The sequence below is a fragment of the Botryllus schlosseri genome, chromosome 15 (assembly GCF_051294905.1).
Source record: "Botryllus schlosseri isolate E-star chromosome 15, Bs_hap1, whole genome shotgun sequence".
NCBI classification, from domain to species: domain Eukaryota; kingdom Metazoa; phylum Chordata; class Ascidiacea; order Stolidobranchia; family Styelidae; genus Botryllus; species Botryllus schlosseri.
The window spans coordinates 9,344,313-9,371,476 of NC_137250.1; the positions used below are offsets into that span (position 1 = coordinate 9,344,313).

The following is a 27,164-nucleotide window of genomic DNA, read 5'->3' on the forward strand; positions in this document are numbered from 1 at the left end:
TACTATTTCTTACCAGGGATTTCAAGATATCATATAGATAAGCTATATGTAAATTATAACTTATCGTTATATTGCAAGTTACAAGTAAGCATTTTAAGTATGTTGCACGGTGACATTGCGACAACCCGTCTTCCCCATGAACCTGTTAAAATTCATGTAGTTTATAATTGGTTTAGCGTTGTGGTATCATTAAATTAGGCTGAGGTTAAAGTTCGGTTAACTATAATGATTGCTCCTAGAATACTCTAACATTAAACTAATATTAAAGCCATACATTTTGACATGTTTACCGAAAGCCTCGATTAGTATCAATGGTTAATGTTGTTGTGGACACAACACAAAATTACAACAAATACGATAATAAATATGCCAGTCAATGGGATGCAAATATTCATTAGCATAGGCACAACTATATAGTTTTCAGCCACAAATTCAGCGATCTCACATTCCATAAAGGAACATCCTATAATACACTTTAAAATTATGTAGCTATATAAACTAGGCTATAATACATTCATCGATGCTGCATCCGGTTTGCTGGATGGATCGTGCAGTCTTTGGAAATTCTTTTCATAGTATATACACATCAAGCAGTAAGTTATTTATTACAACAACATGAAACCCACTGTGCAGCAAATTTAACTTCAATGATTGCATATTAAATATTATCACCATTATACTCATCGTATAAGTACTGCATAAGTTTACGATTAGCAGCGGGTCGATTAGTTTCGTTCGTACATGATAAACCGCGGCGCAGACGTGCCACTATAATCATAGTGAAATTCATTACGGTATATCGCAGTTAATGATGATCGAGGCTGTTGCTGTTTAATAAATATAGCACTCAATTACCAAGCTTCCGTGCTCTCTGCCTTTCCAGTACTCATGACAGCGACAATATCAATAATAATCAATTGCACGCACAATCGATCCACGCCGTTAAGTATCTTATTCTAACCTAAACCATTCCTGTGATAAATCCGTCACTCCGCCATTACTACAAAACCTGCTCTGGCAAATTCAAATTGAATCACGTGCGCATGCTCTGCTCGCCAGACAGAAGAACGCAGTATTTTGGTTTTATGGTTGAATGAATTTCATGCAACAGGCGTGCTCGGCTCGACACTCGAGACTCGACCAGGTATCGGAAGGCGCCATATGCATTATCGCTGGCCTCTTGCGCAGTGCGGCCGTAATTATCGATAATAGCTGGGCAGACTGAGTAGTTCCGTGATTGGAATAGTCACCATACCATTATTACGGTTGTCAAGTTTTCATGTCGGAAGATTTCACATGCATTGGGTATACGGTATATTTGAAATAACATATTTTGCCCTGATGTGGACATTTCGATCCAGTAATGTCACAATAAAATAGCTGTTATGCCTCTATCGTACATTATATCTCTAACAATGTGCGATCATCGATAGCCGGGCTTCTGAAGTTTCGCGCGATAGAAAGTCATCGCCATATCATCAATCAACATTCTCGTATTCACTCCGATAGATTACAAATGGTGAAATGTATCATGAGCGTATTCAGAAAACTTATTTTGCATTGATTGCACAATGCACACTTGAATCCATAGAAACGATTTCCACGTAGGGACATCCTGACGAACTCCTGTGTAGGTGGCATCCAGGCATCGCACCATTATGACATCCACTGGAATGATAATTGGTGACTAGCATAGGAGCATTCTAAAATTCACTTCCTCTGGTAGTCACCTGGAGTTACATAAATTGACGTCCAATGTTGGGCATGCTGAGCAAGTCCTCCGTAACTAAGTGTGGGAGGTGGGACGAGTGGGAACAATTGTGGACATACCAGTAACTCCATGGGATATCGGGTGTTTGCTGGGAGGTAATCTCCGAGAAACTAACGAATATTATTTCGAGAATTAACATAAATCATTGTGTAATGTTTTGGAATTTGCAGGATTTTTTTTTCGCGCTACGCGCGTTTTATTATTGTCAGATATCTGATTATTGGGTACCCTTTCCCAACAAAAATTACACATGATTTATAGGAATGGGCAGTTGCTGAGCGTCGGCCATTACTGCACCATGACGCGCCAAGACATATGAAGTTAAAGGCTATGTAACATGCGACTCCCCGAAGTGCGCCAGAACGATCAGCAGCGAGAAAACATTGGGCGAAAAAGACTGCCCCGGTGCTGACCGAAAACTTCGATATATACAAATATATGTGTAATATTGTCCATGTCCAATGTCCATAAGCGCCTAAATGGCTGGCGCCGAATGTTCCTGTCCTGGCGATCCGAGTCCCACAACAATACAAATGCCATATCGAGGGAACATTATTTTCCTGTTAAGAAATACCAATTTGAAATCGTGTACGTCTTTTACTTTAGTACGTTTTGGCGATTTCAACATCTTTTGACATAGCAGATGGGTGATCACGAAATAGCATCACGTAACGAAGTCATTATATCAACGGGTACGTCCGAAGATGTTTTATTATTATTTAGAGGGCATATCTATTCCAACACACCTCACTGGATCAGCTCTACTGGTAAATCTGATTATGTGAGCAGGGAGAGGATAAACATTGATAGCAATATATATGCAATTCCCGGTCATATTGGCCGATGCAATCATGAATTATATAGATTTTCCGCGCTTCGCGCGTTTAGGGACGCTGCTACTAAATGGACACCCAATGTAGATGATAAGTACCGGAATAGCCTAGATCCCTAGGGGGGTCTGGGGGGCGAAGCCCCCCAGTAGTTAGTTTACCACCCTATTGGAGAGTGGTTGCGCACTGTTGTCCGAGGGCCTGCGCAGTGAGTTGGCGTGTTTGCGCAGACTCTTGAAAAATTAGAGGGAACATTGGTCAAGATGTGCAATGACTCGTGACTCGAAGGTATAGTGACTTGATCCCAACACTGGTGTGACATGAACATGACTTAGCCTAACGATGTACGCTCCCTGTATTTTCGAAGTCATTATCCTCCACCAGCTCTACCGCTAACTCTGATCATGTTGCGGAGAGAGGTTCATCAAAATATGGAGGAACCAATATTATAGACAGAAGCCATTGAAAAATTTAACGACCAGATGCATATAGCATGCAAGAAGTAGCATCGATTTCCCTATGATGGGACCAAAATCATTGGTTATTTGGGCGGGAAGGGGCTGAAAATGGGGTTTCAGTCCCGGTTACACAACACACAGTCACATAACTCCTGAACCTGGTTCATGACCTGACCAACTCTGGTCTATAAGCAAAGCTTTGCTGGTGCGACGTCATATTGACAGAAAATGTGCTCATAACTAATTTTGAAATCCACTAGTGGGCGCAGTAGAGCGTCCGGAATTTGGGTCACAGAAATATGGTAACCCTAGTCTAAACAAAATACTTGTTTTTGCAATTACTTGAGCACTTGTTAGATCGCCAATTTCCATTTGAAGCAGCTTTCATATATCTTGGAAAACGCCACCTCTACATTCAGTGGAATAGAAATTTAGACCGTTACTACTACTACTACTAGAGCCTTGTTTTTTCCTTGGCAAGCTGGAATACAGTCCTTCCAGGTCGAAATACAAACTCATACTTACACACACCGTTCTATCACGTTGAAGATTTTCATATGTTTAATAAACCAGGAAGTTAAAAAAATCCAATTAAAAGTACAAGGATAAGAAGACAAAACACAGATAGTAATGAGCCGTAAGCTGAAAAATTGCACTCAAAGCACTTGCGTCAGAATGGTACCTAATCGTACGTAATGTGATTGCAGCGTGTGTGGGCACAGCATATTCAAATGTAAATACCTTCTTTGTAGCAAGTACAAATGCGTTTTCATTTACCGTCCCAGATAATTTACATGGTCAGCAATAGTTGGCTTCAAATTTGTGATTCAAACACAAAAGGTCAGCGTGGTAATTTTCCGTCACAGAACCCACCGCTAATCAACATTGGGGACTATTGCTGAAACTGTACACAAGTTTAGGATTTCATAACGATTCAACAAATCAAAGGCAACGTATTCATCTAAAATTAAAATATAAATTGGAAAAATAATAATTTGATTGAAGAAAATTGATACAGCTCACTTAAAACAAGCAGCGGAACATCATGAAAAAATATGCACGCTATTTCAAACGTTGACATCCTTTCTAGTTGGCCTCGCAGCAATAGGCTGTAAATGGCTTCGAGTTCAAAAGTGAATATTTCATTTTGATGATATTAGTGTAAGAATTGTGGAATACTCTATAGAGATTGGAAAGAACGCTTCACGGAATGATTACACGGAGAAAACCGGAGAGGGATGCTTAATATTGCAAATGATAGCAAAGGGAAGGACAGGACTGATGAAATAACATAATAACAGAATCCAATTCCAAGCCCCCAAAATAGACCATTCGGATACTTGCAATAAGCATTCAGCCAAAAAAAGGCTAGGGGATTACTGTTCACGAATTCAAAATCTATGAGAAAAACAGGCACAAGATATGATTTGGATTATTCAATTCAGCGATACAGTCATGTTTCACAACTACAGAGGCGCAGCAGTACAGTGCCATGCTGCAAAACCAGATAGAATCTATCGGACTAAGAAAATCAGTAATTGGAACTTATCCTTCTGTGCACGAGATCAAGACAAATCAGCAGAATCTGACCTCAATTTAGTGGATGACATGCTCACAGACAACCATTCCACTGCTAACCTTAACAATTCACACAATAGCAAGGGGAATACACAGACAATGACACAAGCAATGTGATTCATGCCTGCACAAGTTACAGTTCAAATCCCGAATAAAATTTTTATCATTTTCAACAACTAGTCCTATGGTCGCATATATAGAAATTAGGCTTTCAACTACTAGACTGTCATGATTTGCACTGTTGCTGAACGCAATGATTTGCAAAACCCAAAATTAGCACGATATAAAGAAGAAATGGTGGAAAGCTCGCATTTCCTGCAAGACTCCTTCCAAACTACAGTCCGGTACAATTAAATATAAACGATGGAAAGTCATATTCATTTTGACCAAAGTCATGAAGCGTGGAGTAATGGGAGAGAAAAATTATATACAGTGTCTTACTCGCTAAAACGAAGCAACAAATTCCCAAGGCGGGACGACTGTTCCAAATTCATACCGCACAGAGCCCGGCCGAAATTCAAAACCATAATCTTTCGGCGACCACACACAAGGCGTTAACTACGATCAAAAGCAGAATGGACATGAAGATTCTCGATAAGGCAGAGGCAAGTCCGACTAGGTCTGGGCGTAGCAGTTGAAATAATAGATTTCAGGATAGGCAAGGAAACAGGTCGCCAATAGGGTTGGCCGCAATGATACGAGCACTCGAATCGGAATCAAGTATTAATTCTAATGATTCAAGTTGAGTAGTGAAAGACGATTTTTTTCGAGTACTGAAGTTACACGGCCTTTGCCGCTAGGAATTAATCTATGAACAAAAATTATAGTTTCGGAAGGTTGACCTTTTTTTTAGGTCAACCAACCCACCACAAAGTCGGAAAAATTACCATATTTTCCCAATTTTACTCCACAATTCTAAATCTGAAAATTTTGAAAAATTGTCCTCATTTCCCGTTCCCATTTTTCCTCAACCCTAATGAAGGTGACTTTATATTGATTACTTCGACATTTTGTATGAGCTTCGATTCAGCTGGCTTCAGCAAAAACCTATAATAGCTAACTGCAATGCATTGCCGAGGTGTAATTAGAAAAATTTCGACGGCAGGGGCAAATAGCTGCTCGACCTTGCGCAAGATATTTTTGGATCCGGATTTTGATATTTGAGACGGAAACAGTATCTGGATTGGATCAGGATTCCATTTTACCGAACAGGATTGGATCTGGAACCCAAAAGAACATGATCCGTACATCTCTAATTGTTACAAAGCGCGGTAGAAAAAAAAATCCAAATTATATTCAATGTGATTTAGAACCAGCATTATATTTTTTATGGCCACATAAAACGTATATATTTAAACTTTCCACGTCTTTATGAAATCATAATGAGTGATACTCAAATACTCAGCCCAAAAGGTTAATACTTGATTCAGAATCGAATCACTCAGGACTCGGGTACTTCATTTTGCCAAGCCTTACTTACAAGAGACACCACGATGAAGAATTCTCGAACAAGCAGATACTGGAGGAGTAATTTAGAATCGGTGCTAATTTTGTATCCGACAGAAATCACAGGCGAAGCTCGCGTGCCCCAGACCTTAGTTACGAGATCAGTCCCCGAATGAGCGAAGGAACATTTAAATAATCGCAGTCCTGCGACAGTCTTCAGAGTATGACGCAAACTTTACGTTTGCGCCGTTTCTGAAACATGTCACCGGCGGTTTCACCTTTAAACGACTTCAACACTTCCGAGTCCGCGTAGCTGTTCGCGGGAGACGACGAATTTTCGACGTCTGTCCTTCTGCCTTTTTCTTGCGACCTCTCTCGTTTCAAGTCGGCTAAAGTCTTGCCAGGACCCGAGTTCAAGCCGGGTTCGTTTTTTCCTTCTATATCGAGGCTGTATCGATTCTTGGCGCTGATAACGCTACGGATGCCACCTGAAGATGAGGTGCCGTTCGAGTCGTTTGAACGATCGTTTTCGTCTGGCATATTACAGTTTTTGGAGTGTTTTTCGTGCTGCGGGTCGTTCGATTCGGATAAATCCACAGTGGCTGATTCTTCAACGGCGGTGTCTACTTCCGGGGCGGCAACAGCGTCGATATGGTTGTTGTTTACAGCATTTGTTTTAAGCTGGAAATACCAGGGATAAGATCAAAAGCTTGCAAGTATTATTTGGTGATACGATTGTAGATTGACAATTGCTCTCAATTGCTGACGGCTGCCCCTGACGTTTGTCAACGGAAAATAGTCAGGTCCGTTTCAATATGAATATATTATCCAACAGTATTTAGTAGTAGGGAAAAAACGTAAAAAATGTCAAAACCACAGTATGTCAGTAGACGACTAATCCTCCGTTGCCATAGTGTAACCTCGTTGTGATGGCTGAACCGAGATTTTAGACATGTCAAAAGTAGTGCATGGTGACATATTTGTATACAACTATACATGGTTCAAAATATCGCCAAATCTAATTGGGCGGCGGAAACCATGACATTCGGATTGGCATGTCTTTATCAACCGATGAACATCTTTACCAATTGCCAATAATTTTCCGAAGCAAGGTCACAATAATGGATTCACACAGCAGCAAGTGAGTTAGCCACACCTACTCTGTTACGACCAAAAAATTCGAACACAACACACCTGATCTACGATGGAACATAAATTCACGATTAAATCACAAATCAAAAGGAAACATAAAATTTCAAGACATGGCACAGACAGACATCACGCATCTGGCTTCAGCAACTCGATCAGTGATTCGATAAGAACACAAGAAAATAGATTGGTTAGACAAAGACAGTGCCTTGCGACACTTGCAAGGTATTTGTAGACCTGTGTAGCTTTGTACTACGGCCAGTACAGACAGCAGCGACGCGACTTACTTCTAGAATTTAGAGCACTATGCATATACAATATACATGAACAATTGAACATAATAGTAACCAGAGATTACATGGTGTAATCGTTTTTTACGAAACAGGAGTTTGTTATCAGGCAGACATTGACCTATTTAATTTTTATAGAGATAGTATCCATCCCCCATGCCCGCACATTCGTAGCGGGCCAGGTCTCATCATAACTATATGTGCATTTATGTCCACGTATTTTGCTAGGATCCAATTGAAATGAAAATCGCTACTGGTCAATCACCGTACGATTGCATTGCATTATTTGTATTATTTAAAGCTGGATAGCGGTTTGGGCATCGGCGTATATAAACAAATCATATTCAATAGCTAAATAAATGGACTTCTTCATTCTGGATGGATCGATGACCTTGGACGCTGGACAGTATGTCCGTTCGTTACATCGCAAATGACGTCTGGTAACCTTACACTGTCGGTATCACTTATGTAGCCAAGAATAATATTTGCCGTGATGAAATTTACATTGAATCTTTGACTATCATTAAGCCCTTCATCTACGGGTTCATTTTCTGGATTTTACCAGTGGCCCTTAGTCAAATGAAAGTATTGTATGTTTCGTTCGGTCAATCGAATCAGACTACGTATTGGTATTGCTAAATTTACAATCCACCCCAAGCTTATCTGTACTCTCATCAGCAGCAAACTATTAGTAAGTGTGGTAAACAAACTTTAAAATGATCATAACAACCCTATTGTAGCATTGCAATCATGGCAGGTAAACATACTCATGACGACACATGAAAGCCCACAGACAGCAGTAACAAACACAACTTCGTTGATAAAAGAACCCCAATAACCAACACAACATCAATTAAATACTCCCAGCGCCCTGTGTAATATGTCAGCCACAAGTCTGTTTCCTTATCATCATCATGAACACGGAACTATAAAAAGGTAAAAAGTTTTATACTACTTCTTACATTCAAAAATCTCACAATAAAACACAGCCAACAAGTCTGTCGAACATTCACATGAACGAAAGACCAATAGCAAATCAGCACGCAACTCAAACCGGGCCACGGTCATCGAAACGGCCCACTGGACGCCACATTTCCGTTAATCGATCATCCACAAACTGAAACCGATATTTCATGCATGCGACCGACATCGCCTCTACAATCAATCTAGCGGCTTCGCTGATACCATTCCTCTTACCGGGTTGGTGGTTCTACATAAATATCGGTACTACTGCGTGTCCTTGTCCTTTTTTCTCTTGCTCGAACCGGGCAAAAGCGTGAGAAACTTGAAGCCCTTTTTCGCAACGGTCTACACCCAAATCGAGTTGTTAACGAGATGCGCTCAAACCAGAATACCTTTTCTACAGTGGCGAATAGCCTTTTCTCGTAGAGTCGTAAGGGATGGCTATCACAGTGAAAAACCAAAGCCAGATCGACTATGAAGGCATAAAGCCATCATTTCACCATTTAATTGTTCAATTGAACAATAATATACTCATATTGAAACAAACCCGGACTTTTTCGACCAACTCTCGCCAGGGGCAATTGTCAGCATCTGGCAGAGAAGTAAAAAGAACTATGCTTCGAAGCCGGACTTGTACTAACTACTGAATTTTCAAAATCCGCAACTAGAGCTAGAATTACTCCAAAAAAAAACGTTAATCAGTTGACCATCAACTAGCTAAATGGGTAGTTTGTACAAGTCTGTTCGAAGCTCTACTAGTTGCTGACGAATAACCTGAGAAGTGTCAGCTGAAAATGTTCGGGTGTATCTCAATGTGAATATATAATTCAATAGTATTTTGAAGTTGTGCACTTCCAAGTCTCTCTTCAAATTAATTACTAACAATTATATAAAGTAGGCCCATTACTTAATTATAATATTTAATATGACGTTTTAGTTACGTTTACATACATGTACACATACAGTTTACTGTCTCGAGCATGTCAATTTAGTCAGAAAAACAAACCATAAACACTTCATCGATTTTGTTTTTGTCCAAGAGAATATTTCCGCACTTCAAATGTTAACTCCGAGTCACCCCCCTCTCGCTTTTGATTACACTGCTTTTGAAAAGGACTGGAACACATGCATCACCCTCCACATGTGAGCACGTGTAGTCGGATGATGGATGATAACTATTTGACGTGGTTCATCGCAAATTTACAGTCAAAAATATGATAGTAGTATTATTCTCAACGTAGTTGGTCACGATACGAAATGTCGGGTAAAATAACAGGTGTCAGGCGAGATACTTACAATATCCGACGAGTCTTGGCTGCCGGACCAAAATTGAGCTTCGGACTTTGCTTCAATTGTAGAAATGCCGGCTTTCTTGTCGCGTTTGCTACGTCCTTTAAACGATTGTCTGAACGAGATAAAGACAGTTGTCAGTGACCACTGACCAGGTTCCTCAACAACACAAGCGTCGGGCAAAATGACATTGCCACTATGACACATGTCAATTTTTTGCCAGTCCGTCGAATATACTAGAAAAGAACACCTCAATGCAACTAGACGAAACAACTGATTTGAAATCAAATTAGAAATTTGGAACATAATGTCATTATTCAACATCGAATCGTAACTACAGACATCAAGGTCAAGTTTAGACTGTTTAAAAGTAGTCTATAACTCGTTTAAGACCAGTTGTGACAGCTAAGAAGAGTTGAAAATATTCGTTAAATTTCGACAGTACAGTTTAGTGACATTGGTTAGTATACTGGTCTAGCTAGCGTAACGGGACTTCGCATCGCAGAAACTTCAGTAGAACCACGCATAAAGCCGCAAGTAATATCTATAACTTTTGAATATTTACAGCATTGATTTGTCGTAATTCCAGTTTAGGTTGATTTTGATGTAACAAAGGTTCACAGGTCCGCAAAATATTGTATTTGAAATGTTAGCAGTCCCCGACCCCTAGGCTAAAAACGCTGGTTAAACAGACTAATTACATCGAATCATACGACAACGACACAACGCTAAATTTTCTTTTGATACAAAGCCGCAAATTAAAATCCGAATCGGTGTAATCGACTTGATTGGCGATAATTTGAGTCGGATGCATTCACAAAAGTCACGCTGATATCTGACATGTTGGCGTAAACAAGAACATTTTGAAATCTCCAGGGCAACGCATCGTCGACCGTAAAGCATCATCGAACTTGTTCATGAGTCACTCTCCCAAGAAAATCTTGCTCATCTATTTAGTTCTAAGAATTCTGCACAGAAAAACAGACGACACCACTACAGTTACTCATAGGCCAGTAATCGGTAAACAAACCCCCTCATTCCCGATGATCGTCGGCTGTTGTTTCGTACTGAGAAGGCTTTGAAATGGAATAACTTCCGGGATTTCTTGTCCTTCATCGCGGATCTGATTTTATTTAATAGCACTCTGATGTCTTCGTCTTCCGTTACATCTGGAAACAGTTTCTCAGTAAAAGAGATCCTGTCGCATCTAGAACTACTGCTCCAGAGCAGCGGTGTGCAACCTTTTTGATAACTGTGCCATGCATAAATAACGAGGTGATACAACGGGCTGAACTCATAGGCTTTATAGTAGTTGGAAGGCCCAATAAAGATCAATATTTAACTAAACAAAACAACTGCTAGTACCCGGACGTTATTTGTTCAGGTTTTTGGATATATTGTGTCAAATATAGGCTACTATTATTAATATGCAGCAGCAGCAGCTGCATGACAGCATAAGCATATATCACTGTTTTTATTCATCCTCTTAGCTCACCTAAGCTTAGCCCAAATATACCAGGTTATCTACTAAATTAGAAACCACTTTCCCGGGCACGGGAAGCACATCATTCAATATTGGCATCAATACCTCTGCGGGCAGCATGCCGCGCAGCCCTACTCCAGAGCAAAAATAAATATGCGGCACAGGCCGAGATTTGGATCTGAAAACCGTACTTGGGAGATTTTGACCGGATGTCGCAAGGATTTACAATATTTGTAAAACCGGATTACAACTCGGATGTGCAGTCATATCTCAGAACAGTGACAGTAATCGGAAAATGAAACGAGATTTAAACAACTCTGGAACACAATACCGAACACCATAAATATATTTAATACGTTCAGTCAGCTCTGGTCTAGACACACCTGATAAATGTGTGTGGCAAATACGGAAGGCTTTGGTCGTCAGGGTTTAGTATCAGACAGAGCCAAGTATGGATTTGGACTTGACTTGTCTTGACCAAACCCTATCTACAGTATCTGGTTGCATTTGGACGAGGTCAGGCCAAGTGTTAATATTTATAATCTCCCGGCATCGCGCCCGTGATTTCACTTACCCAAATTTGGTGCAGGATTTGGTTTAATGGAAAATGAATTAGTACCAACGACTCCAACATTAGGATCACAAATGTAAGCTACCGGTGGTAGAAAATCATGGTGTGTATTATGTAGGGCTGGGCATTTTCGAGTACCTGAGTGATTCGATTCTGAATCACGTATTTTGCTTCGAGTCGAGTCGAGTATTCGAGTATCGCTCATTATGACGTCATAACAGAATGTAATATGTTAAAGTTCAAATTTGTACCTCTTTATGCCACCACAAAGAATATAATGCGTGCTATCCATCACATTAACCATACTTAGTATTTTTCGACCATCCCGATTCCATTGCACTTTGTGACAATGTTGTGGGATGATCATGACTTCGGAAATGTGGTATTTCCAGTAACGTTCGTAGCTTTGTACTTGTACTTCATGCCCTGTTTTCTATGCTGCAATACGGACAATTAAGGTTTCATGGCTTCCACAGTGGAAAAGAGTATAGACGCTATAATTTTTGATGATAAATTAACTTTTAGTGGCGAGAAGCGTATAATATCAGTACTCGAAAAATTCGTCTTTTACTACTCGACTCGAATCATTAAAATTAATACTCGATTCAGATTCGAGTACTCGAATCATTGTGCCCAGCCCTAGTATTATGATCATGATCCTGATATGAATAACCGGTATTAAGCATGAATATTCACAAAATTGCAATATAAAATAGCTGCAGGCAGTGCCGTTCCATAATATAACATTATATTGATTGTATTCTCTTATTTTATTAGCCTGAGGAAAACATAGAACTAGTCGAGTTAGCGTGAATCTAATGTTATGTACCTATTGCCTGTTCACCAAGAGCATTCTTTATAGTTGGATCAGCTCCTTGCTCTCCCAGAATTTCAACAACATCATGCTAAAAATAGAAAACATTCAATAACATCCAAATGTTGATTATAATGTGTACAAGTGACTGCGGGGGAAACTCACAAAAACGGCCGAGACCTAACAAGATGCGCGCCATTGTGACGGTATTGCTAATATTCAAACTAACGTACAATGCAGTTTCATTGAGCATGGATATGAGGAAGTGCTTTCAAAACTTAACAATGGACAAAATAATTTGAGAAAAACAGGCAGCAACAAACAACGTTTTCTTTCGGGAATTCTATTCCATCTGAACCATTTGATACACCAACATAACAAACGTAGAGTGTCGTTGTTCCTTAGCAGCATATCTTATCAGGTAAAACATCGCGAAACAACATCCAAAACTGTTCCTGATATAATCTGGAGCACAGATGGATAATTACAGAATCTTTACGAGAAGGATTATCCAGCGATTATCGAACAGATTACAGCATGTTTATCAACAAAAAACAAACAAGTCGCAAGTAGGCTGAAGCAATCCTGCACCGGTACAGACGGATAATGGAAGTGGATTGAAGCATATACAAAATCTTACACAAATACGGCGTCATGAAATTGATGAAAATCGATTGATCAAAGATTCAAAAAGCACAGATTCCCAGTTTTTCTAATAGTAGAATGGGGCATGTAATTCTATCAGATCTCTTTTCAGACCTTTGTGAATTAATAATAGAGCATCTGTTCTTGGAATGTTTTCCCAGAAACCCTTTTCAAAGATTCCCATGGTCTGTCACCCACCATAATTCAGTAAAATTGCATAGGAATCCGCATTTGCTTTGGAAATACATTCGCCTTTATTAATAGCTCAAGAAAGTAGAGGAGGTATAGCGCTTACTTCCACATTATCACACGCTTACCAGGCAAAAGAACTCAAAATAATTACGGTAACCTCAAACTTAATAAAATACTTGAAAATACCGTACAAATAAAGTGAGGAAGAATGTAGGACTAGTGTTGATGGCATAATTGGGCCTGGCAAGAATTCAGCAACTTGATATGAAACCAGATTGAATATTCGGGACCCTAAGCAAGCACTAAGAGCGTCCCTATCAGATATTTGCAATATATTTCTCTGTGTAGTTTCAGGACACAAATCAGTACTTTATCTACCAGTACTAGTTTCTTCAAATTGTATTTGCGCACCATGTTACTTTCAGTTAATCGTTAACATGCTGCTACATTAGCCATCAACTGTAATTTGATAAACCGACACTGGCGTTTAAAAACAAATGTGTCGTTAATTCTTGAGTGAATACATGACATGCTGTGTTGTTACTTAACTCCAAACAATGAGTAACTACCATTGTGTTCAATATACAAAAGATCTTTTACAAACCGAAAGGAACGAACCGGCATGAACAATGAATGAACGTTTGAAAGAATAGCTGTCTAAGCCCTCTGAAAGTGAGCATGCTGCATACATTTAGAGGAATTATACACAATGGACCAGGACAGGACAGTCCCTATGTCACATGCCTCGCAATTGCAATATTGTTACATCTGTGGAGTACAACGGGCCCAATCATTTCAGCCAAAGACAGCGGTGGGGCCAGGTTAAAAACCATTCCAATCGAGTATCAGCTAGCCGCGCAATTCACACCTGGCTCCAATACGCAGCGGCGTGCAACGGCGTCCAGCCCTCGTTATCTTTTCCGTTAGCGTCACAGTTGTTCTTGAGAAGGAACTTTGTGAGGTCTGCGTAACCATGGGCGGCGGCCATGTGCATCTGTAACAAAAATTCTTTATGGCTTATGGAGAACAACGGAAATTTTGAATCGGGCGAAATCAGCTACTGGATAACTGTGGTCTCATTGAATCAATCTAGTTGGACATATTAGTGGACTCCACACCCTTGACCCATGGATGTTAATTGCAAGCTAAAGGGTTTCGTGCTGTCCAATATTAATTATATCCCTGTTACCTCTGACTGAGTATAGCGCAAGATTCTCTCTACCAAACTAATGCATTTTACAGCTTCCAGGTGACATCAACAGTCTTGATGGCCAGCTTAGTGGGATGATTTAGGACATGGGTGACCAACCAACGGCCGTACAGACACATGCGGCCGTCGAACGTATTTCAATTACCGGTAGTACGTGTCGACGGCCATCGACATGCAAAATTGAATTTAGGAAATGACTCCCGAATTTTTCGAGAGATTTCATGAAAGATATTTGTTTTGAGAAAATACCAATTTAAAATCCTATGCGTCTCACAAATGACTTCAGGTTTTCCTGGTACTTTTAGGTGATTCCAATATATTTCCACTATAACTACAATCTTGATGGGAGGTCAAGAAATAACAGCATGCAACAAAGTGACTAATAACAATTGGCCCACCCGAAGATGCATCATCATTTATAAGTTGCTCTAAATTTTGGAAAACACTCCCTCCATCAACTCTACCGGTGAATCTGATCACATGAGATGAGATAGTATAGCAACATGTGACAACACTACTAACATTAAAGACGAAATTCATCCGTAAATCTGAAAAAACTTTTGCGCTTGCCGCGACCATAGCGAATCCCAATAACTAGTCATAACATGACCACTCGCGATTTCAGTGCGTATAGTGAGCGGGCAGGAAAAAGTAGATTAGTCCGGAGTTCACCGTAAGTGGACACAGACAGTTTAACATGGATATTTGACGTCCAGTTGGTTTATTACGATTACATGCCTTGGAATGCGGAAGTAGCCTACATAAGTAATCAAAATGCGGCCGTGAATAGCAAAAAGGTTGGCCACCCCTGATTAAGTACTACGAAAGAGACACCTTCAACACAATCCAATCACCAGCGCCTTCGTTTTGAAAGTGAATGTTTTATTCATGAATGAGAATTGGGGATATGGTTAAGTCAGCAATAAAAACAAAGCTGGAATACTCTATTTAGAGGTTTTCCGATCAAAATCACAGTTCGGTGATTCAGTTCATTTTGTTATATGTAAAGTTGAACCGGGGCCTACGATATTCAATATCGTAGGCCCCGGTTGAACCTTTCTACGTGCTTGAATTAAAAAGACAAAGTTATGATGTCATCAGTGTCATCAGATGACAGTGTGTCTTTATAATCCAAGGTGTTTTCCCAACAGTATATGAAAGTAGAGTTAATCCTACTAAATATCATGATATGATTGTTCATATTAATAGTTATCACCATCTCGTGTCTTAAACCAGGGCATGGTAAGGTATGGTATGGTATGGAAGTATGGTATGGTATGGATCGATATTTTGGTATGGAATATGGAACAATGCAAGTATGGTATGGAATGGAAGATTTTAATCTATGGTATGGAACGACATTTCCATACTTCCATACATTGGTGCTTTATACATTTTATCGTGATCTGTACAAGCTTCATGAAGCGTACGTTGTTCGTTCTTCACGGAATACGATCGTCGATCGCTTTTGTTATGTGTGAACGTGAACTATTGAACGCTAGGAACAAATACACGCTTGTGCAACGGTTTTAGGAGCACTTGGAATGACTTGATTTTGTGATGTAATAATGACAGCAGTAAAGTTGATCCGATATTTTCTCGAGTCGAGAGACACGACGTCTCCGAGTAGAGAGTCTGTCATGTGACGCAATAATTGGTAATGTAGGCTACTCCAACTACCTCATTCCTTGAGTGACGACAGCTTGCAAGCAATCATGATGCAACGAACTAAATGCTCATTGCTCAATGTGATTGATAATTACATTTCTTCCGAAACATTGTCCGCACATCTATACTATTTACATACCGAGATATCTTATTGGTCATATGTCAAACGATCTCGCATTAGGATTATAGATCAGGGAGTGGGGTAGATGTCAGTTTGGAATTCTCGCCACGCTAACCCCGACCAAATGCTGTACTAACAATCATGCAGACCGCTTCAGATTGCCTGCAGCTGGGATATTTTATGGGTGCGCCTATAGTATAAATTATTTTGCGAGTATTTACTTCAAACTTGCATGTGCCTCATGCCAATGTACCGGAAATGAGATGATATGCATGGAGCAGGGGCGGGCAAGTTCTCCAGTCGGCGGGCCGGAAATAGGGAAATTAGGTACTTGGCGGGCCGGAATGCTGAATGGATAAATTATTCGCCCATGTATACAAGGAATAAATCGTATTTATTGAATGTATTTTATCGACAGCAATGTCACTTCAAAGCCATTTCTCGCCGATAATGACTATACAAGGTTGATTTGATAATAGCATTGTCATACAGGCACCGCCGTGTGTGGTTCTTTCTGATCAAATAACTCACGGTGCAATCCTTAATTAAGATTTCAAAGCGTTTGATAAGCCCGGTACCCAAAATTTACCAAGAATATAAATTCATTAGGGTTCAGCACATCGTAAATGCCGATAATGCAAGTCTTCTCGCTTCGACGAACTTACGCGTAACCTCCACTATCGCACGCTGCACAGTGCGCACACCTATATAATAACATACAGTCACTAAAATTTGACGTTTAGGCAAGTGATTATGTAAGACGGGAAACTGTCCGCGGGCCGGAAAAAATCTTGTTTCGGGCCGCATCCGGCCCGCCAGCCGTAGGTTTCCGGCCCCTTTTATGGACAGTACTAGATAACAATCTACTCACAATCTCATTTTGCTCGCGGAAGCTGTAGAGTAGACGTACACGGCACCTCACCACCGTGAACTAAACCTCACCAAAACAGACTCTGTACAACTATTATCAGTACTTAGATTCGCATTAGATTCGCTAGTTTAAGCAATAATGATATCCGAAATATCAGTAATATAGGTGCTATAAAAGGTACTATACTTATGATATTGAAGTATTTGAAAGTATGGAATGTATGGAAAGTATGGTATGGAACAATGTTGGTATGGTATGGAAAATTGCAAGTATGGTATGGAGAGAGTAAGGCAAGTATGGAGTATGGAAAATTCTCGTTCCATACCATACCATACCATGCCCTGTGACTTAAACATCATATTTTAGTAGTTGATGGAAAAATGATGGTTTCTTTTAATCGGCGGAGAAGTATCCTAGTTTTCGGGGCTGGGCATTTATACTCGCAAAGTTAAAACCGTGCAATTTCCGGTTTAGACGCAATTACAATCAATACCATGCTTGACGATTTGTCTTCCAATAAAAGTAGATAGTTTACTATAGTTGAGGTTTGCAACTTCCCAAGGACGCAGGCACACAAAAATATAGCCCATGAATTTTACTTTAATCAGACAACAAACAGTAATATTATCGCAGCACATAAGATCGGTATACTGCAACAGGGAAGCTGTGTCTCAGCTCACTGCACCAGCAGTACGCACCAACGAAAAGGTACAGTATATATTGTTTCACTGCGTATTGAGTCATAGTATGCAGCAACACATTACATGACTCAAGTGATGTTAAAAGAGACGAACTCACGCAAGCACCAACCTACGCGACAGAGGTATTGTTAAATTAAAGCCAATCGGAGATATAAACAGATTTAGATCCTGCTCACCCTAAACCAGCAATTTGTCGAGTAACCAAGAATGCGATAATGCAAATGACTTGTAATAACAACAAATGCAAAGTGGATTCACAGGTCAAGCTCATTATAAGTCATTAATATCAATCAATAAATTGAACTTAAACTGTGGATGATAGACAGGTTAATCTACATGTCGGAATAGCTTCTAAAAATTTATCAAACAATTCATAATGTATGCAGCATCGATTTGAAGAGCATCTTAATTCACACTCGTTAATTTTTGTGAAACGCCTATCACTCTCTTCCTATAACATTGATATTTGTACAAAGTGATGTATAAGAAAACTTGGACAGTATGGACACTACGATACTGTTTGAATTTTCGACTTGAAGAGATAAAATTGTCAAAGTAATTTCAAGAAATTTACCACTGTAGCTCCGGTTTCATCTTTGAAATCCAATTGCTGTCCCTGATTCAGCAGGTTCTGCATGTCAGCGATGATTTGCCTTTCCCTTGACGAGCGAGTGTCGTTGATTTGTTGCTGCGTTATCCCTGAACACGTAAGCGTAATTATGAACACGCAATTCTCTTAGAAACCGCCATTTAATTTAGATTTCAATGCACCTGACAATACAAATTTCTCTGAAGGTTCCATGAAAATTGATATTGGGACTTGCGAGATTATCGCAAAAGAAAACATTTTCTGTGTGGTTTCACGAAATCTTCCTATTGAAGTAGGCCTACATGAAAGAACATTGTAGTTAGCATAGGCTACCGGTACGGTACCAGGTAAATCAAGAAAATTACGGCATGAAGTTATACAACATTGCAAAATAATTTTGGAACATTACCATGGTCACTACTTCTTCTTACTACTACACAGCAGCCATCGAGTCAATTTGTTTTTCGTGACAAATATTAGTTTACGTTGACACCGGTAATAGACAATGTAGCGTGCGTTTAAATTTTATTGCATCCATCCCTGGGAAATTAGGGTTAGTTAGCATAAGAGGAGACTAGGCATACTCGTTTTAAAGCTGAAAAAGGACAATATTGACAATACATCGACATACGGGGGAATAGTCTTACTTTCCCTTTATCAAATACCGAGGCTTTTAGCAAATATTACTAAATTCAAAGATAGCTGTCGTTCGATTTTGCAAGAATCTCATAATACTATCTACTCTCCAACTTGAAAACGATAACCTACACCCACACCAAACATTTAGAGATTTGCAATAATTATGTAAATTATATATAGCCTACTACTATGACATGATATATGTTAGAGATATTATTTATACGATGCTGGAAAATCACAATTTTCCCCCCAACTAGTTAAGGCACTTTTAGTCGGCGTTTGCTAAAGGAAACAATTCATCGATACCTCTCAATAACGTTGAAGAATTAGTTCCAGTGTTAAGTACCAAATCTAACTGGAAATAGTTCCTTTGTTACATCCAAATCCAGTATCATTCTATTTCAACACAATATTTATGGAAAACTAATGGTCAAGTTTTAGTGCAGGTAAAAATAAAATCCAACGACTTGAAATGATGTGAAGACAGATGCTTGTGACAATTTTATTCCGCGCAAATTAGTTAAACCTAACAGGACATGCACGATTTTCGAACATCCAACACTTTGCTAAAACATCAATATTTAATGAATTCCACAAGACTAAAGAAGACGAGCGCACGTTGCAAGGGTAATGGAAACACACTGATTAAAGACTGAAAATCCGACAGGAAAACGAAAGCGCCAGTGTGATCACAAAGAAGTTTTTGGAGTATTCTGTTGATAACAAGCTTGCGGTCAAGGTGCATAAGGTGACGGATTACAAGATCAAGTTATTGACATCGGAGAGTAATCAGTGGTTAGAATATCTAAATTACATGTTAGCCTACATAAATTACATGGCCACATAATATGCCTACTTGATCGTGTGAACGCCTGCTCAGAATCAAACTCGAAATCACATAATTTAGACAGGCTGTAAGGCATTGGTGAAGTGGGGAATAAGAAGTCACCAAAAAGGAGGCATAACTCCAATAAAATGACTCTTGAAAATGTGCATCCAATTTACAAAATTCCAAGATGGAAATTTATGAGCTAGCACACACCAAAAATGTGCTTGTTCCAGGTTGACAAGCTATAGTAGCCAAGAAGGGAGTACCAATATGATGGGATTTATAGTGCACACTGCACAGACAAATAGACGACAGAGACTGACCGATTGAAAAAAAATGATATTGAAGTATATTGCTAGATTGAGGCACACGAAAACCCAGCAAATCATCAGATTGGGTCAGGTAAATAGCCAACATAAATACACAAAATTGACGGTATACAAACCAACAATTCTCTTAACTAACTAAAAATAGTATCATACAAGAGAAATTTATTCCTAAAATATCTAGTGGAATAGACTATCATCTATGTAGTACGTAGGTAGACCTATTTGTAACGTAAATTGGATGTAAAAATCGGATTAAAAACATCTCTATGACAAAAATATGAAATGCTTTTATTTGCATAAAGCAACATCACTGTTTATAATATAGCCTGCAAATTCTAAACAGCATGACTTCAGATTTTAATTACAATGGATTTAGGATGTTGAATTCATGGGAACGATAGTTAATAATTGCCTGATACTGCTATATCGGCATACAGCATGTATAAAATTAGTTCAAACTAGGAAACTTGAAAACTCGACTAGTGCTTAAAGTGAATTCAAAGTAAAATCAATTTGTTATTTTTAGAAACACGATTTCTCCACTCTATTTGAAACCTCTATAAATACCAAACACAACGCACCAAAATGATGTTGAGCTGACAGAACATCAATTGATTTGTCTGCACGGCTATGTCTCGCATTGGCAGGGTATCAGAGATGCGTCTCAGAACAAATTACAACGCATGAAACTTGATCGCATACTTGTTGGTTTCATGGACTATATAACACCAATTCATCAACTAGGTTAGGCAAGATGCGTATTAGTCTCAATGTTCAGCTAAACATTGCCTTTAGGGTCGTGATAATTATCTTTAAAGAAATATTAACTTCATGTTTGACAGTGAAGCTAGATCTAAAACGTGAAATTGCAGTATGCAAACCTTTTGCCGCCATGGACTTCTCTACATATTCCAATGTGTCCTCATCTTCACAAATATCGTACGGCATGTTGTGATCGGCGTTGAGAGCTAGTAAATCAGCCCCACTGCGGAAGAGAGATTTGTACAAATAATCAGCAAATGATCGTAGTTCAGTCATTCAGCATGCAGGCAAACGCATGTTTTAACAATATTCAGATTGAATTTACAAGTTTTCGAAGAATCGTGTTTGAAGCAGCTAATGGTTAGGTTTATACAGAAGAAGTTTTAATGTCAAGCCAATGACACCAAAATCAGCCTATGTGCAATGTGATATGACCAGTAATCTGATCAGTATTGCAACTGAAACTATCATTGCGAAAACAAGTGAAAATTGTCTTGTGAACTGACATAAGAAGCCTATGCCACACAGTGTAGCTGTCAGAAACATAAAATAATCCAATTAACAATATTATCAACACAGATTAAGCCAATTTCCTATATTACACCCACCAATAAAGCTTAACATTGGAATGACATGTCTTGTGCATGGATAATGTTTGCCGACGAATCAATAATTCCAAAGGTATATTGTTCTGAAATTCATATTGCGTCCAAATATTATCACCAACGCTCAGCTAACATAAAACAAATCATCAGCACACATAGAATTGTGACAGACGCCAGATGAATTTCAAGAATGTTATCAATAATGTTGACTAACGAAATAATATTTCTCAACAACTACACTACAACATATGGCTCATTCAACTGCCCATTGCGCATTCTCTATTAGACCAGCCATTATTATAGATATTCCGTGGTGAAGAGGTAAACTTGTGAGACACTATGAGTATATGACATATGTTAAAACTGCCAGTACCATGCAGTAGTGAAACACAGAACAGTAGCTACCAAATTTATATCTATAATAATTTGCTGTGTGTCAACCTGATTACGCAGAGTCAAACATCAAACCAAAGTAAGTCAATTATGAAGGTATACATAACAATAATGGCAAATAAGACCAGTAATTGCAGGATTCTTCAACAGTGTGGATAAGCTTATATACTATGACTTCACTTAAAACACCAATATCTCCAATTTGTGCTCGCGATTCAGTAACGGATCAGACATTATAAAGTAATGTGAAACTTTAATCCCAGTAACACTATCTTATCAACCAAATCGTGTAAGCCAATAACTTTGTTGTTGGGAAATAATGGGTAACAAGCCAGCTTGATCAATTGGTGAGCGTCAAGAGTCACAACATACTTTCTGGCTCTCAGATTATAAGTACAAAATATATTTGTCATGCCATCAAAAACGAAGCAACAACTCTGGACACCATCTCATGGTATGAACAATGGCGCACTTTGCTACAATCAGTACCATTCGGATTTCAAGTAGCCCTACCTCCTGCAAATCAGTTGGACAAGTTTAAAACCCATTGCCCTGAATCCGAAACCTCGATCAATGTCAATTTTGAGACAGCCCAACTTGTCGAGTGATGGAATGTGAAACAGAAAGATTGAGGAGATACACCATACCTCTGGATAAGAATCTTGGCGATCACAGTATGACCGCAGGTGCATGCGGCATGTAACGGCGTCCACTGCTCACTATCAACAGCGTTAACATTCGCTCCAAACTTTATCAGTAATCGCACCATGTCTTCAAAGTTGTCGATGCAAGCCTAGAATTGCATACAAGAGAATGGTATCGACTAATCCATGATAGGCCTATACATGGCCTATACATTTAAGAAAATGGTGTACTAGATAAAGACACAAAAGATATACAAGCCTACTATTTCCTTCTCTTGGGAAATATGACAATTATCAATGCTAGTAAAGACTTGTTGAATTTTACAGCACGATTCATTTATGTGAGATCACACGCCAGCAGTTCGCAATGAATGTAGCATGGGTCTACCTACGTTCATATCTATGTACAGCTCTGTTACCAACATTCAACCTCTTCAATCAAACACAAAATGGTGTAAAATCCTAATATATTGCTTTCAATCAACATGCTCCTGCCTTCATTAAATTTGCATCGAACTTGGAACACTTTTGATCACTGCAGCACTATCAACAATTTGATAGAGTCACTCAGAAATTGAATCAAGAATCAATGAAAACCGACCTGATGCAACGCCGTTAGTCCATCATCATTCGCTTCATTGGGATTGACATGATCTTGCAGAAAACGTTCAACTGTAAAGTTGATCAACATTAACACTAGAAATAAGGACAACCAAGGATGCTCGATGCTCATATAATCTTTAGCAAACATGGGGCAACAGCATAGTCAGATAGAGTTAATAGCTATTTGGCAATGTTAACAAAACAAAAAAAACATGTGTGAAGATTGGACGACTGAACTTGGATGGCAATAAATCTACCGATTCTAAATTTAATCTTCAAACTAATCCAACGTTATCCAATAGGGCAAGATATGACCTTCGACCACGTCATCTCTTGCGGCTGCTTCTAGAAGTGTGACGTTGTCCCCAAACTTCACCATAGTCGTTATATTAGTTGAATGACTTCCATCCGATTCGTCGAGTTTGGATTCATAGTCCAACCACCTTTGAATTTGCTCTTGCCTCCGTAGCCTGGCATGCGTGAGTCTGCATAGACAATGAATAATGAATATTACATATCTAAAAATTTTTGAAAACAACAAACGCAATAACTTAAATTTTGTTGCTACTGAATACATTGAATTAATAAGTATGGATGCCTAATATTGACGTTTGTATTTTCACTGCATTTGAATTTTTATATAGCAAAAAGAGCATTTAGCATGTGCAACACGATTCACGAAATATGTAAATAGTGCCAATAATCGGGAATAATAATAGAAGGACATTATCACATTACGAAACCATCTTAGATTGCAGCAACTAAGAATAGCTGCATTTATCTTTTTGTTAATATGCATGTTGACTGCACTGATTGAGGTGCTTTGATGATAGAGATACAAACACACTGTGACAATGTCACCCTATTTTTCAGACTAGTGGACATACTGAGAACGATATGCATAAAAAATCGCACACATTAGGTTTGGAGCATGTCTGACTTGATGGCCCCGTAGAGCATGCGGTGTGCGCATACCAGTTCCGGGGTGTGTCTGAGTCACTGCAGTGTGCAATGTGCAAATATTTTAACAGAGTGACAGGCCAACATTATTACCTTGAGCAAAAATAGACAACGCCTTGATACGCCTCTAATGTCAATAGGTCTCATTAGAACAGGATTTGACAGGGTAAAATCATGCAGACATTTTTGCCGGAGGGAGTTATAGATCAAATAGGCTATCTGCTTTATTATTATTTCTATATCGCAAGCTGGGGTCGCGAAAATAATTCAACCAATGTGGAAGGGACTCTTGATGTTCAGCAAAACTAAATGAGAAATGAACGAGTCAAGTACTAGACAGCACTTGAAAAGGTAAGCTACTGTTATACTGTTTCTGTTCCATCGCATTCTGCGTCATGGAAGCACCGGATCTACGAATTATCATGCTCTGAACCTGATATCATTGCTCTATTTGTGACCGCATCTGATATCTGTCCAGTATTTGCAGTCGTACATGCTGCGGAATCGGTATTTCCACATGAAATCGTAGCCGGATATGCTGTGAAGCTGATACCTGAGTACTTAATAGGCTTAGGGATGCTCAAAACCAGATACCTGCGACCCAGAGATATTGCAAATGATGTGTGACACGAGATAACCTTTGTATGATATTAATAGCTGTGATTCATTATTCAAAATCTGTGATATCTCTTGGCATATCCACATGGCCCTATTTTCCTTTTTAAGCAATCCAGGAGTGCCATGCGACTATAGTGGGGAAGCCACGGAGTTGTGGAATAGTCCTTGGTCTTATACCCAGATCAAAGCCCGGCCTACCGATCGAGAATACGAAAGCCCCACTGCTGTGCCATCTCGGCAGTGCGTAATATATTTAGCTATCATGGGCATTGGGCAATGGATGAATATTCACAAGTCACAACAACCTATATGTTATCCAGAATAAACCAGACCTGGTAGTAATGAGTCTTGTGACTCAACGCGAGTAATTTGTGTATTGACTCGACTCGTAGGCTACTCAAGTCATTACGCATGGATCGAGCAAGTCATGTGACTGGAGACTCGGGGAGACAAGACAAAGATTTCATTTTAACTTCGAAGAATAGTAACCGTAACATATTATTGGTATTTCATCTATCAGTATTGGTATTAAAAATAGGGCTAGAGTGAGGAAATTAGTATGCTATATTACGAATGCGAGGCACACCCAGGCAGAGTTGTCAAAAAGTGGGTTGACATGACCTGAACACGAAACTGAACATTGACTTGGACTCGAACTAGAGTCTCAGTACTATGACTCGGACTCGACTCAGTGGTGAATTAAAAATGACTCGACTTGACTCGGAACCTTTGTGAGAGAGAGAGAGAGATGGTATTCTTTTTCGCCGGCACCATCGAGATGCTTTGACGACGGAGATGCGATACGGCCTTCATAGTAAGGTCATCTAGTCTGCACCCCCGGTTTTTTTCTCCTCCATGCTATCCGTGATTGCTGAGCGCCTAGCAGGATAGCTGCGGATACCAGTTTTCGAGTCTTTGGTCTGACCCGGCCGGGGATCGAACCCACGACCTAACGATCGAGAAGCCGGACGCACAACCATTACACTATCCTTGTGATTTGGTTACAACCCTAAACTGAAATCATGATAGAACTGAAAGCTGCTTTTATCACATGGACATAATTAATGCACATTTAAAGATCAAAGAGACTACCTAAAAACAACCATAATCGCAGGCAGCATCGTATCATCGTATTATAATCCACTTCAATCAATCACACAATGTGATGTAAATAATAAGATAACTATGTTTCAATCGTACTGACCTTTCTTCCGCAGACATGCCATTCACATTGTCACTTCCTTGAGTTCCATGACCCAACATATTCAGCAATATCAAAAAATCATTGATGCGCTACTACAAAAAATCAGTAAGTCGATATATATATCCAAAGCGGCAATGGCCGTATGAGGCACTGGATGCATTGAAGAAGAAAAGAAGGATCATAATTTTAACTCACTCTCAACTAAGATATCCCATTGCACAATAAGGCGGTAATAGCCACTATTTAAAAGAGATCCACACGCTACACCAGCTTCACTAAGTCTGCAAACGCAGCTCGAACCAATTAACCTTCTTCGTGTTGACGCAAAGCGATCAAACTTGCCGAACGAAGTGATACTTCGCCTCCGCGAACCCTCCTTCAATACGCCGACGACGAAAGTGACTTGTGACGAGCCTGACGGCGGAAATTGAGACGTGGCCGGCGTGCCTGGCGCTTAAGCCTTGGAACCGTGGCTGCAACCACCTGCCTCGAAATACTTTAATATGGACACTGGACAGAGCTATCAATCTAATAGTAGGATAGGATAGTAGTTTCTCTATATGCATTGAAAAAACTTTTCAAGAATTGCATATCGTCCGATTAACAAATTTATATAAATTGTCAGTTATGGCACAATCTTTAAGGCAGTTATTGAAAGAGGCACGGAATGGGAAAAGTAATGCTATGATATATGTTATGATGATGAGGGAGCACGAAAGAAAATTCATTAACACTCTTGGCTTATGATCAAGTACTGTAGTACTGCAATGAGTACAATCCGTGATATCGTAATTTCAACACTCAATGAATCTGGCAATGAATATGGCTTCCAATGCGTGCATGTCACTAAGCTACATAAACACATGTGCTGTGCATTGTGCGTGTGATCAAAACTCGGATACTGGGTTCGCCGTGGAAATTCACTTTCAGTTTGTGCA

At 39.4% G+C, this 27,164-nt stretch overlaps 1 protein-coding gene across 1 annotated transcript; it reads right to left on the reverse strand.

Annotated features, from left to right (window-relative positions):
• Positions 1–3,592: 3,592 nt before the first annotated feature.
• On the reverse strand, positions 3,593–26,615 carry LOC145457233 (protein phosphatase 1 regulatory subunit 16A-like). Its single transcript, XM_080335418.1, has 11 exons — positions 26,227–26,615; positions 23,760–23,929; positions 23,443–23,513; positions 22,845–22,990; positions 21,319–21,422; positions 18,626–18,750; positions 14,349–14,474; positions 12,659–12,734; positions 10,806–10,944; positions 9,782–9,890; positions 3,593–6,764 (listed from the first exon to the last, which is right to left on the reverse strand). The coding sequence occupies exons 1-11, from the start codon at positions 26,283–26,285 to the stop codon at positions 6,300–6,302; spliced, it is 1,590 nt and encodes a 529-aa protein (XP_080191544.1). The 5' UTR covers positions 26,286–26,615; the 3' UTR covers positions 3,593–6,299.
• Positions 26,616–27,164: the final 549 nt, after the last annotated feature.

What these genes read in the sequence shown, in the direction of transcription:
- LOC145457233 (XM_080335418.1), bottom strand. Translation starts at nt 26,285, where the DNA reads ATGTTGGGTCATGGAACTCAAGGAAGTGACAATGTGAATGGCATGTCT. An exon ending in GGCATGTCTGCGGAAGAAAG is followed by an intron (nt 23,930 to 26,226) that starts GTCAGTACGATT and finishes TTGTCTATGCAG; the next exon opens with ACTCACGCATGCCAGGCTAC. An exon ending in GCCAAGATTCTTATCCAGAG is followed by an intron (nt 21,423 to 22,844) that starts GTATGGTGTATC and finishes TCTCTTCCGCAG; the next exon opens with TGGGGCTGATTTACTAGCTC.